The sequence below is a fragment of the Stegastes partitus genome, unplaced genomic scaffold, assembly GCF_000690725.1.
Source record: "Stegastes partitus isolate 25-593 unplaced genomic scaffold, Stegastes_partitus-1.0.2 Scaffold714, whole genome shotgun sequence".
In the NCBI taxonomy this organism is placed as follows: Eukaryota; Metazoa; Chordata; class Actinopteri; family Pomacentridae; genus Stegastes; species Stegastes partitus.
Window position 1 is genome coordinate 78,217 of NW_007578445.1, and position 13,736 is coordinate 91,952.

General features: G+C 40.9%; 1 protein-coding gene across 1 annotated transcript; it reads right to left on the reverse strand.

The window, feature by feature from the left end:
- Nucleotides 1–946: 946 nt before the first annotated feature.
- On the reverse strand, nucleotides 947–4,753 carry LOC103364068 (somatostatin receptor type 5). Its single transcript, XM_008291074.1, has one exon. The coding sequence runs from the start codon at nucleotides 4,241–4,243 to the stop codon at nucleotides 3,224–3,226; it is 1,020 nt and encodes a 339-aa protein (XP_008289296.1). The 5' UTR covers nucleotides 4,244–4,753; the 3' UTR covers nucleotides 947–3,223.
- Between the last annotated feature and the right edge of the window lie 8,983 nt (nucleotides 4,754–13,736).

The window sequence follows — 13,736 nt, forward strand, 5'->3', positions numbered from 1 at the left end:
ATGAAGCGGGACAAACAGATAAAGATCTGCATCTAGCTCACGGTTCACAGTCACAACTTCACTGGTATCGCGACACAATCTAGCGCACACACCCGATCGTCCTGAACTCCACCACCTCAGCCCAGCCGACCCAGCACCCGCTGACCTCCTCAACCTCCTCGAGCTTTAACTGCAGCTTTGAAAACACACGACCCACCCGCGGCAGGTCATTGTGATTTATGTTGCGCATTATTTATTTATATGCATCGACGACAACGTCTGAAATGACGCAAATGTTCTATATTTATTGTGTTATTTACGCGTGCGGCAGATGTTGCGAGCCCTTGTCGACGGATTAAACCTTCGAGTGACACCCCGAGATATCCGACCAGATTAAGCCATATGTTTGATATTGAATCAAAACCGATACCTATATGAGCCGTGTGAGTGTTTGTGCCTTTAGGCTGCCATTGAACTCAGCCACCTCTTACACATCTATGAATCTTTCTGGTTCACAAGATGCCCTCTGGGGGGAAAGGTTGGAGCAGACGGTCAAGGGTTGGGATGTCGGAAATCTGAGAATGTATGAATTCTAGTGTCTGCTGCTATTAAAAAACAGAGGTGAACTCTTTTTATGTCTTTATTTGAGTAAAACACCCAATACAACCTTGTAAAACTGCATCATCAGAATATGCTAAACTGGTTCACGTGTGGCATTAATGGACTATTTGTTTGATCCGTTTGATGAGCAAGCAGCATTTTACTAACTTGAGCCAACACTCGCTGGTCATTTCTAAATATGACTCTTACTCACAACATGACAGATGCATAAAACTATTTCCTTGGCATTTATTCTGACTCATGGAATAAAACAGATGATTAAAAAAAAAAAAAAAATGCTAGCGTGTGCGTTGTGATTCATTCCTTTGCACTAAAACGCTGCAGGAAGCAAAACATAAGCACAGAATGCGAGAGAGAAATTTATTTACAACGTATACAGAAATGCACACGACAGAGTAGCTGCAGTCATGATCCATTTTCATGTAATCCAAGCCTGAGCAACGTGTTTTGATTTGCGATGTCAGTGACAAAATATGTGTTTTTCTTTTGTTTAGATGTGGCGTAACTGGATTACACTGACAAGCACTTTTAAAAACAAGCACTCACAACTCTGGTACACATTTTGACATGTGGTTTATGTTTCTATCACCACAATAGAGATTGTCGCAGACATCATTTTCTCATTCATGCATAGTTACATAACCAATAATTGACTGCCAGCATCTGTTCTGAGAATCCAATCGTCCTCTGTGCTGTTTCTGTGCATCTGAAAGGGCAAAAATACAAACCTATGTCTAAATATCCTTTGATTGTTGACTGGCCAAGTGCTGTGATTGAATAGACGTGGACAACTCTGCTCTGATTAAAATTCTTGCTTTTATAGAAGTACTGTCAGCAAAATGTGCTCATGTTATCTGAAGGCAAAGGCCAATCAATGATAGTTTTGCATACTCAGAGAAAGGTATGCAATATTATTATTGATTAGGTAACATGTACACAGCGTTACAGCAGCACAGGCTGAAGTGGAACAGACTGTAACTACCTACCACATGTACTGTTGGACACATTAATCCACAATAGCGCATCACATACAATACATATGTTGGGATTTGATTATATGTTTTAATGTAAAATATACATCTGACAAATAACTAGTTACAAAATTTGACAAACAAATGTACAAACATAAGGTAGCATGAAATTGACATACAGGTGCCTCAACATTGCATGTAAATATAACGCCTATGTGAATCGAGTTGCTTTCCACAAGTGAAATCCTAACCTCAGACACATGTTCATAACAGAGGGGAAAGATGATTCCCAACTAAACCCACTGAATTAGTAAATGAAAGAAAGAGTGTAACTGTTACAAGAAAATCTCCTCAGTTCTGGGAATTCTTGTGTTTTACCGAAATTGATGGATTATCTGCTATGCAGATTTACAAAATCCATTCAAATCACGTTGGATAACATCAAAATCAAAGTCATCAAGAAAGAAAGAAAGAAAAAAAACGCTCTGGAGATCCAGGGTTTTCAACCACATGTGGTGTGAAGCAGATATTTACAGAGTGACTGACAATATATAAGCAATAAAAGAACACATGCTGGTATTTTTCCACATAGGAATAATATACAGTTCATGAAGCAAGCAGATGCATACAAATACACCTGGTAATACGCTTAAGTGCCTTTCTTTCATACATCACTATCAAACAGAATACAAGCCCAAGACACACTCAGTTCCCACGTGAGAAGGCCTGTACACACGAATATGCAAGAACACGTACATGGCCACCCGAGCACAAACACACTCATCCGATGCCCTCGTACACTTAAAGCCACTAGGACATAATCCAGCTGTGGGAGTTGTGGATACGCTGTTTGCCGAGTGTGCATGTGCATGTACGTGTTTGCGCTTGTGTTCAGCCAAAGGCATGTGGCCCCTGTTATTCTGTTTACACTCCACCTGTCCACACTTCATCCCTCTTGTGTCGCATTTTATTAGTTCTGCTGAAAAGAAGTACAACAGGAGATGCACTGGAGCACGTCGCCTTGTGGGTCTGAGTTCCTAGAAGTCGAATTATACAACAGGTCTGAGTCAGACAGAGCAGGAGGTGGACTATTTCCCGATCGAGACCTGGTATTGAAATGCAGAAATGGTGACAAGAATCAGAAAAATCTAATTAAATTGTGATGTTTGAAGACTATTTTTTGTGACTCTTTTGCCTTTCTTATGCTGGGAAAGAAGCTTTGCAAAAGACGTGATGGGAAATTCCACTTTTTCATTTCACAAAGGACACAGTACACCTTTCAGCTTAGCAGAAAGATTCCCAGTCAGTATTCAAAACCTGAACTGTGTGGTCAACAGAAGTGTGTTGTAAAGCCCAGTCTTTGTAGATACTTGATCAAACAACAGCATCTGAGGCAGGAGTGAACATTTAAACAGTAAGACATCAAATCTGTTTATCTAAGGCACAACAAACTTCAACGAAAATATGTACAACTTTATTCTTTGAGGAAAACAATGCAGCTTCAATACATTCCAAGTTAAGCCAAATCTGAATTTATCACATATCTACAAACCATCAAGTGAGTAAATAGGTTTTAAAAAGTTCAAAAATATCATGCAGTGCATCATGACAGGCAATGGTGTAACATGGTGACTCAGTCTATTTCCTCCCCTTTAGGCCAGAATGGTGACATCCCGCACAACTGTATCGCTTAGGTCATACCGTTCAGTGTTGCACTGCATGCTGGGAGATGACTTGGCGACGGGGCAGAGCAGGGTGCGGAAGTGCCTCCTGAAGGTGTCAGAGAGACAGGCGTAGAGGATGGGGTTAGCGCAGCTCCACGAGTACGACAACAGCACCACAAACTCAAAAGCCCTGGCGAAGGTCAGGACCAAGCCGCTTTGATACAGGGAGCAGAAGTTGAAGGTGTAAAACGGAAGCCAGCACATCCCGAACACCACCACCACCGCCACCACCATTTTGGTGACCTGTCGCTCCAGCCGGTGACTCTCTTGGTTTGGCGTCGAGGTTCTGAGTCGCTGGGACCGCAGGGTGACCAACAGCGCCGTGTAGGAAGCCGTCATGACCATGAAGGGCAAAGCGAAGCCCATGACGAAGGTGTAAGAAAGGACGCCGAGCCACCAGGCGTCTGAGACAAAGTCAGGTAAGCACAGGCCTCCACTGGCTGAGAAGTGAAGCGCCATGGGGAGAATGGTGAGGAGGGAGAACAGCCACAGGAACGCCGACACGATCTTGGCACAACGCGGCGTCCTAAAACGGGCAAACCGAAGAGGCTCGGCCAGCGCCATGTAGCGGTCGATGCTCATCACCGTCAGACAGAAGACACTGGTAAACTGGTTGATGCCATCTAGCACCATGACCGCTTTGCAGGCGATGTCGCCAAACATCCAGTGGTTCTGGAAGTTCTGGCTCGCAATGAAGGGCAGACCGACCATGAAAAGTCCGTCGGCTACCGCCAGGTTGAAGATGTATACCGTTGTGGAAGATGACATTTTGTCCAGTTTTAAAATGGCGACGATGACAAGTGAGTTCCCAGCGAGCCCCACAATGCAAACCAGCAGGTAGAGAATGGCCATGGTGATGCCAAAACCATCAATGTTGTCCTCAAAGTAAAAATGTCCATCCATGTAGGTGTGATTGTAGTCTGTATCTAATAAAAATGAGCCGTCCATTCTGTCTCGGCTCTTCCGAAGAGTGATCAAACAAAAGAATAAAAACACAAGATGACAGCCAGAAGAGTGGCAGCTCAGAGGGGAGAAAGTCTCTGCTACTGTTCAAATTCCTCTGCAGGCAGCTCGAGAGTCACCTCTTGACTCCCCGTCATGGAGGTAAAAAGTACTCAGAGGGAGACGAGTAAACAACTCAAGCGAGAAACCTGGAAATCAAACAGGGTTTAAGAACAGGCAGGCTTCAGCAGCTCGTCAACTCCCCCCATCCAGTCAATCGTCGCTGTCTTTTATCTTCTGAAAAAAAAGAACAGTAAAAGTTTATTCCTTTGTGGTGGAGACAGCACGCTTCTCTCTGATGCCCATGTGCACTTTCTCTCTCACACACTGGCATTAAAAACAGTGTCGGTGCCGCACAGCAGCGTGGAACAGAGCAGGACAGCAGCTCGGACGCTTGCCTGGCCGCTTCTTTCTCCCTGGGAGCCCTTTTTATATCTCTTCCCCCCTCAGTGTGTGAGGAGTGTGTCTACTGCTGCTGCTGCTGCTGCTGTGTGTGGGACTCCCCCCCTACGCCCCCCATCCTCCCCTTGTTCATCAGTCTCCAAAGATTGTGATAAACTCCAGCTTGGCTCACGCCCCTCCTGAACGCTCCCCCAGTTCCTCTGCTGTAATGGTGTTTCCAAGGTAAACCCCTGGCCCCATCTGCTACAATACTTTTGTTTTCATAACTCTTTCTCTCCAGTCTTTCTTCTCTACCCTCCATTTCTGTTTACCCCCCGCACCCAGCCCCTCTGCCCCTCTACCATCCATTTTGTCTGACCACACTCCACCCTCTGGGCTCCCCTCCTTTTCAGCCTCCTGTGCTCCTTCACAGTTCAGTGGGGGGTCATACAACCAAACCTAAACACACACAGATAATAACACTATCTCATCACTCGGGCCACCCACCTTTACAACCCAGACTGAGTAAATCTGCCGACAGGAAAGAGAAGTCCACTGTCTGTTTTCTCAGGGCTTTTGTTTTGTGACATTTGACATGGGATGCTGTATTTTTTTTTTTTTTCTTCTGCGACTCCTTCCTTCCATCCTCCTCCAACCCCTTCCACCTTGTTTTTCTTACCACACAAAAGAAGGAGGGAAAAGGTGTGTAGATAAAAGAGGAGAGGAAGGGAAGAAAAAGATGGAGGAGAAGGGGGTGGGGGTGGCGAAGACCGTGGATGAGCGATGACCTCCGTCCTGTTGCCGCTCCGACACGCATTGCTGGAATACCCCGGGAACGTCTCCCTGGAAAATCCTGCAGCACGTTCCGCCACCTACCATCGACGCTGAAAGCAAACCTCAATCAAAAGTAGCTAATTTCTCACTTCATCATTCTCTAATTTCAAAGACGCTTAACACGTTTGTCTACCAGCTCATTCATCAGATGCCACAGATTTCCTCAGAGATTTCTCAAGACATACCGTCTCTTTCTGGCTTTTAACTGGTTCCAATTAACTGGAGAAAAATGCCTTTGTAGTCTACACTCCTGATTAGGTTGTGGTTTAACTTCCCCCCAGGGACTGGCACTTCATATGACGGAGCCCACCTCTACACCCCGACCCGAGCCCCCGCTGTAAAAACATCACTTGAAACACTTTGTTTCGTGGTGCTAAATTTGGAGACGGTTGACAGCTTCATATTTCATGGGCAGTATTTCACTGTGATGTTTGGACAGACATGCTGGCATACAGGTCCACGTGCTGCAGAGCTGTCTACGGGTAAAAAGATAAGCCATGCGGAATCAAATGCATGTCACTTCTCACACTAGCGAGCTCAAGGCTAAAGGCTACTTCACTTTTTATCAGAAAAGATGCTTTCAAGAAATCCAGCAGACAGCTGTGGAGTCATTTCTAGTGCTCACTTGTTGTACTGATGCTTCAGAAGAAGAACTTTACTTTTGTCGCTGAAAAAAAGCCTGAGAGGATGATCACAGCCTGAAACTGAAAATGTCACTTTACCTGTCCACCAGAGTGAACACTGTGAATACATTCCTGATGAGACTGTAAATGTGTGCCACTACCCACATACTGAAGTAATTATTGCATCCCTCTCCCTCTCTATGACAGCGACTTTTCACTGCCCCTTAGAGTGTACAGAGAAACAACCATAAAGATTTTTGCCTTCCAGTCAGGAACAAACAGGGCCTTCTGAGTCTTACAGGGCATTTCCTGCACTGGTCAGTTTAGTGTTTATCACTTTGGATGGAGGTGTGCCACCAGACAGGGATTTTGGCAGTTCAGCAACTTCTACAACTACAACGACTACCACTTTGCTCAACATCTGTGAGCTCAACTATTGACTGAACCGGAAACCTTACACTGAAGCTGTCAACGAAGCACGACTACTTAGCAGAGGTAAAACTAGTAACGAGTAACAACAGATGTGTAGTCTTTGCTATTGCTATTGTAATACTTTTCTAAGTGCGTGGGAGACTTGGTTGCAGAGATGCGCAGCAGGTCATAGCTACATGTTTCGGACATACACACTGCTGCCAAGCAAGCACACTATGGCTCATATAGTCACCATACGGACACAAATGTTGGGTTGCACGTAGACCTAAGCAGATGGGTCTGCATGGACTCTTGAACAGATGGCAAAATTTATATAACTTGAGCCATCATGTAATTGTGGACACAGAAAGTACAAAGCCTTGACTGTTCTCTGTTGCGGATACACACTCAGACAACTGCAGACAAGCACTGACGTATACTTGATATTGTTATACTTTTTTTGGGGTGAGGGAGTCCACTCAAATGAGTCAATTGTATACATGCACAGTAGGTCATATCAACATTTTTGACACATACACAATACAGCTGAGCATGCCAACTATTGCACTTATTGTGTCGTTGCACAAGGACCTGTGTTTAGGGGTCCCATTGGACTCTCACGGACTTAGTGAAATGTTTAAATTTGCGTAACACAGACCTTTGTATGCTTACCAATATGTAATGTGTAACACCAGCTGAACCTTTAGACACAGTGGAGGTTTGAACTAAATTCTCGCATCAACACGAACATATTCTTGCAACGACAACAATAACATGTCATTGAACAACTTTTATCAGGTCCACTGTTACAGTTAGCACATTTGCTTTTTAGGTAGCACTAAATACAGAGTGTAGTTGAAGCTGGTGGGAAGGTCATTAGCTATCAGGGTGCAAGAAGTTTTCAGATCCATCACTTGGTCAAAGTAGAAGTACCAGCATGGCAATGCAAAAATACAATGCAAAGCATGAACGTCCTACTTAAATAAAAGTCTTTGAGTATTACCAGCAAAATATAGTTCTATATTAAAGTAAAAGCACTGTTTTAGTCCCTCTGACTTATATATTATTATGTCTGACATCAATAGATTATTAATAGTTAAGCATCAATGTGTCAGCAGCCTGTTACTGTTAGCTGCTGCAGGTAGAGCTAATTTGAACCACTTTATATCCAGTTTTATATACCGGGACAACAGATAAATCTGAGGGCCCCAAACATGATTAATGAGAGTGGAGAGAAGAAAAACAAAGCTCTGACACTCAAATCTGTTTTCACTTTGTGGGCTTTTTCTCTCATCTTTGATTTATGGCGACATATTGGATCATTACATCATTCAACATTTATTGAAATGAAACCATGTGAGACATTTAGAGGGAAAAAAATCACTGTTTGTTGGAGCTGCTGACAACTCGCAGACATCTGTAGTGTGAGCCCAGCTACACACTGCAGCAAGGAAGTTATAAAGGTTGGAAATCTCTGGCTTAATCTTTAACAGTGTGTTGTATTTTTAAAGCTTGTTATATTAACCATCGTGTAAAATCTCTCCATCTTAGAAGTTGCAAAATATAGCTGTCAAATAAATGTAGTGGAGTAGAAGTATAAAGTAGCACAACATGGAAATACTCACATAAAGCACAACAAGCTTGAACTGTGCAGTACTTGATTAAATGTTAGTTACTTCTGCTACTATTAGTTTTGCAGAAATTTGGTCACAAAGCAAATATCTGAAGAAATTACAATTTTGACCTGATGGTGGTGCTTCAGTACATGAAAAGTGAGGTGATCACCAAAATGATTAGGGTTTATCTTCTGGTAATCCAGACAATATGGACCACATTTCACAGGAAATCATCCAAGCTGTGTTCAACTCAAACCCAAAGATGTTAACAACTGAAGGTGCTAGAGGAAAAGTCAGAAGATATTCAAAACATGTTGGATTCATCCTCAGGGGATCATGAACATGTCTTCAAAATTTTGTGCAAATCTGGTAGATGTCAAGCGTTTTTATTGAATAAGTGAATTATTCCTCAATGGAATTTGATTACCTATAGCAAATTTAACAGCAATGGTCATCAAAATGCTTAGTTGTCACCTACAAATGTCAACTACATTCTGATTGTTAAAACAGCAGGAGCTCACTACAGTCATTGGTATTCATAAACTAAGTACCATGAATGTATGCAAAGAATTTCATGGCCCCTCATCCAATCCTTTTTGAGATATTTCAGCCCAAAGTGGTACAACAGCAGATAGACAAACGTCCCGCAGAGCTGTGCTGCTGGTGCTGCTAAAAAAAAAAAGACCCAAATGAAACACAGAGACCATCTGCAGCTTGTACGCAATAATAAAACAATTCCAACAGAATGTGAATCAGACATTGCGATTGTAGCTTTGACCAAACTGTTTTACAAGAGATTATTTTTAGTTAAAGATGTCACATATGGAATGGCATGCTGCAACTAATAGTTTTGAGCATGCTTGGAAGTGAGAGAAATCTGGAAACCCCATATGTCTTATTATGTTGTTGATTGTTTGTGAGTATCAGGCTATTTTCATCTCTTTGTTTCCCGGCAACACTGACTGTGAACCCAGAGTGTCTCATGAGTGATATAAATTGGGATTCCTGGAATTGCAACACAAAAATGTAAAGTATTTGCATGTGCTATTCTCACTTCAACATCTGTGTTTCATAAATGACAGATGTGTTTCATAAATGACAGATTAAGCTGCCATAATTATCTAAATAGATCAGCGGATGGATTCATTGTGGCACATCAACTGCTGTGGTCCCTCATGGTTGGTGATTTTCGACATTCATTTCATGTGAAAGGGAAAGGGCTAGAGTCCCAGTTCGACCGTCGTGTTGCTGTTATTATCATGCAAAGCTTCACAGAAATATGCAGCATGATGTCATGTTGGCATGATTCCAGTGCAGGTATTTTGAAGTTGTATTAGCATAAACCAGCAGGGATCGAACACATCTGAAGTAAACATCAGTATTTGATGTCAGTTCCACTGACTTGAAGAAGCGCTTCTTTCTTCAATTGCCATTTTGCAATAATCCTGCAAAAGAAAGAAATCCACTGAAGAAGAGGCAGAAAAACCTCAAAAAGATGGAGACATAAGAGATTATGCATTTTGAACTCACTGCCTTAACTCTTCACTCCAAAATCATCCTAGAATGCAATGACTTTGGATTTTTCCCTGTGACTAAGAAAGTGTTGGACTGAAACAGAATTTCTTTAAACTGGTTTTTATTCTGTTTGTTGTACCTGTTAGTAGTTCTTTTTTTTATTGTAGTAGTCATGGCAGTTGCATTTAATTCCATGAATCTAAAATTTCTGAAACTCAGAAACATACAGAAAGGCATGATAAAATATAAAATTACTGATTGCATATTGAAGTTTTCCCCCCAATGGTTAAAATGGTTAGAAAATGGGCTACCGTTGATAAAAGGGGTCTTTTTGAACTTGAAAAAAATGTAGGGAAAAAGAGAAAACATATATTGGATGTACTTCTAATCTAATCTAATCTAATCTAATCTAATCTAATCTACTCTAATCTAATCTAATTGTTCCTTTACAGCTAAAGTGCTCAGTTATGTTTTGAAGGCAGCATTTTTACTGCCATTTCTTTGTCACATATCAAAAGTGTGTGTCAGTCAACACATCTGTACTATTCACTGTTTGGGTTTACCTTTGCTCCTTTTCAGCCAACCAATCCTACATTCAATTGGGCAGTAGAAAATGGAGAGAAGCTTCAAATGCACCATGAAAGGGTCAGATTTTAACCCAAAGTAAGCTACTTTTCCAAAACTCAGCCAAGTAGGTTTGGTGTCTAAACATAACCAAGTTTCTAACAAGTAGTGATTGATGCAAAAGGGTCAAACAAAGTGAGATATTTTCAAAAACCCAACCACACAGTTTTAGTACATAAATCTAACCAATCAGCAAGTTAAAAAGAAGTCTAAGAATGATGGGTTGTTGACTTCTGTCTCCCCTGCTATCTTCTCTTAAGGACTTTGACACTGTTTTATACCGGAAGCCTTTGTTCCTACATCACTCTTACCTTTCTTCTATCCATTCATCCTTTAGCAATACCCACTTAATCCTGTGGAAGGCCAAGAGAGGTGGAGCACAATCTGGACAGATTGCCAGTCCATCACAGGGCCAACATAAGGAGACAGACAACCATTAAATCTACCATGCGTATCCCCCAAACTCCACACAGAACCAATCTTCCACACTGACTATCTCGTAGGGAGTTACAGTAGGGGTGGTTCCTACTGTAGCCGACACCTATGGCCAATTTAGAATCACAGTTTACCTAGCATGCATGTTTTTGGATTGTGGTAGAACGGCAGCAAGGAGAACATGCAAACTCCACACAGAAGAACCCCAGCCGACCCAGAGATTCAAACCCAGGACCTTCTCTGAGGTGCTAAAACTGTGCTGCCCACTTTATCTTTCTTTCAAAACGAAAATGAGAATGCAGTTTATCTGTAGAGTTGTAAAGTTTTTGGAGAATGCATCTAAATATTTCTTCATCATATAAGCATTTATGCCCACCATAAAAAGTTTAAAAGGAAACAGTTGAAGCATGGGACACAGTATAAATAGAAACCAGAGATGAAATACTTCTTTAATGGAACGAACATCACTAGTTGATGATAGCCAGCATTGTTTTTTGTTTCTACCCCCAGCAGCTTCTGTGAAGCAGTGACTACAAGCTGAAGACTGTAAAACATTTTGGTTTAATTTTTTAAAAATGTATTCCTGGAAACAACATGATGAGTCAACTTTCTGTGGAAACAAAACACCGAATGCTTTAAATACTTGAACTCCCAGTTTCCAAAACAATGTCCTCCTAATTGTCAGACTGACAGACAGCCAAACTGATCACTGAACCTCTTTTATTTCATATCACTGTCAGATGTGCTATGAGGTCAGTGCTATGTTGCGTTCAGAATATTCCAAATTTGGCCAAACAGGATGTTCTGCACGAGGAGAAAGATGTTGAGAAAGAAGATGTGCCTGATCAGTCTGCGTGTCAAAGGTCGACATACAAAGGAATTCCCGTTGTGAGATGAATGACAGCAGCAATCCTGGAAACTTCTTCAAATGGGAAGAAAAAAAGGGAAAAAAAAAAACTCCCTCAGAATCTGTTCCTTGTCAAAGCACAGCAAAAAGTCCACACATGCACCCACACGTGCGTCCAAAAGAGGTAGAGAAGCATTCAGATGTTTTACTTAACTAAAAGTGGTCATACTGCAGTGTAAAATAATACTAATTCACAAGCAAAAGTCCTGTCTTTAAACGTACATAAAAGTAAAAGTAACACTTGCCGAAGAGGCTCATAGAATAAAACTGTGAACAAATAAAGTCAGAAAATTATTTTTTTACAACCCTAATCTTCATAAATTAAACATAACAGGCTTCTCATAATATCCTTATTTACTCAAGTATTCCAAGTTAGGTTTTACATTATTAATTTGTTCCAATTTGTCCTGTAGGAATTTTTTTTTTTTTAAGGTTTTGATGTGTGCTTCTATCCTTAATTTTTTTTTTTTTAAGGTTTTGATGTGTGCTTCTATCCTTGTGCTTAAATACGGCCGATCCCACACGATTAAAGTCTTGCATGCTCATAGTGAAGAAGCTCATATATTCATCTTAAGGTCTAAATGTACCCAGAGGCTCGTTTTTAATCCTTGTTTTTAACCTTACCTTTATTCTGCTCAGTATTTCTTGATTTAACCTATTAATCATCATCATTATGCGTTGTTTTCGATGATAACTTTCACTGTAAACCCTTGTTATACCTTGTGCTGATTATTATTAATTGGTGGCTCATTTTATGTTCTTATGAAATCTTTGGCAGCTTCTGCATGTTTTATAGACTTTGTTGGCAGCTTAGCATCTTTCCAAAGAAAGGATTGTGAAGTGGAGAAGTTCCTCATTTGACTCACAGAACGTCAGACACACCATGTGGGGACTTGCTGAGCAGAGGCAGAGATGCAGAGTGCATTTTATTCCATATAAAGACCTGCTAAGCAAATACAGAGAAATGCAGGGCACCACGTTTATCATGTTAAGGCGGATTAGGTTGATGTGCCAAATGTCATATTGACACTAGGCCTCAGAGTGGAAAGTATGAAATGGCCCTGAAAGATTCAGAGAGGGCTTTCTGGAGATGTTCTCATTTCAGGAGTTAGATTGTATTGATGTATTATTTGTGATTCAACAGCAGAGCGTTAAACTTTCCTAAAGAAGAAGACTGTTGCGGTTGGGTCTCCTGCACATGGTGGCTAGATGTTAATCCTTATTAGGTCTAGATGGGAAATCTTAGATGCTGTAGACCTTGAGGCATACGTAGTTCTCTGGTCCGTATGCCACAAGGTGGACTATCTCAGATTTCAGTGACTAACCAGAAGGCTGTCTCTGACAGTGAGGCCACTTCTCAACATTTTTAGAATACAGGAAAGTTTAGACAAGAAAGTCTCAACTGCTCAATATGTGCCATATAATTGGAATGCACAATAAAGGTCAGTACACAAGTGTTGTGTTCAATGTGCAATGTTATTAATTACACACTTAATTATTGTTATTTGTATTGTTTCATTTTTCAAGTGCAATATTTCAATTTTAAATGCAATATTTCATTGTCAATTTAGATATTACTTTACTACCTCAGTGCTTTGCTCATCAATTCTATTCTTATTTTAATGGACCTGTTTTATTTGCCGTGATGTATTCTATCTTATTGCTTTTCTACTAGGCTGCATTTATATTATATAATTTTATTTGCTAAACAATATTTCACATAATGTTTTGGGGGTTTTTGTTTGATCTTATCTTAACTTGTCTTGTCTTAGTATGTATGTACAAATACGTACAAGTATGTCACATTCATTACTTGAGCGCAGTACCGAGGTACAACCCACAACTCTCCTCACGAACCTGCAGAAAACATGGTGCATAATTATATGAAAGTGCTTGTAGCACTTAGCTTGCCATCTTTTCTTCTGTGTAATATCATCAGATCCTCGCAAGTTTAAAAAAAAGTATCTGCATATAATACTTACAAATGAAATGTTCTAGAAAATGCTCCTTCTCTTGAACAATGCTCAACAACTAGAAAAGAAGCTTGAAAGGTTAAATTAATATATAATATAATATAATACAATATAATATAA

What these genes read in the sequence shown, in the direction of transcription:
- LOC103364068 (XM_008291074.1), bottom strand. Translation starts at nt 4,243, where the DNA reads ATGGACGGCTCATTTTTATTAGATACAGACTACAATCACACCTACATG.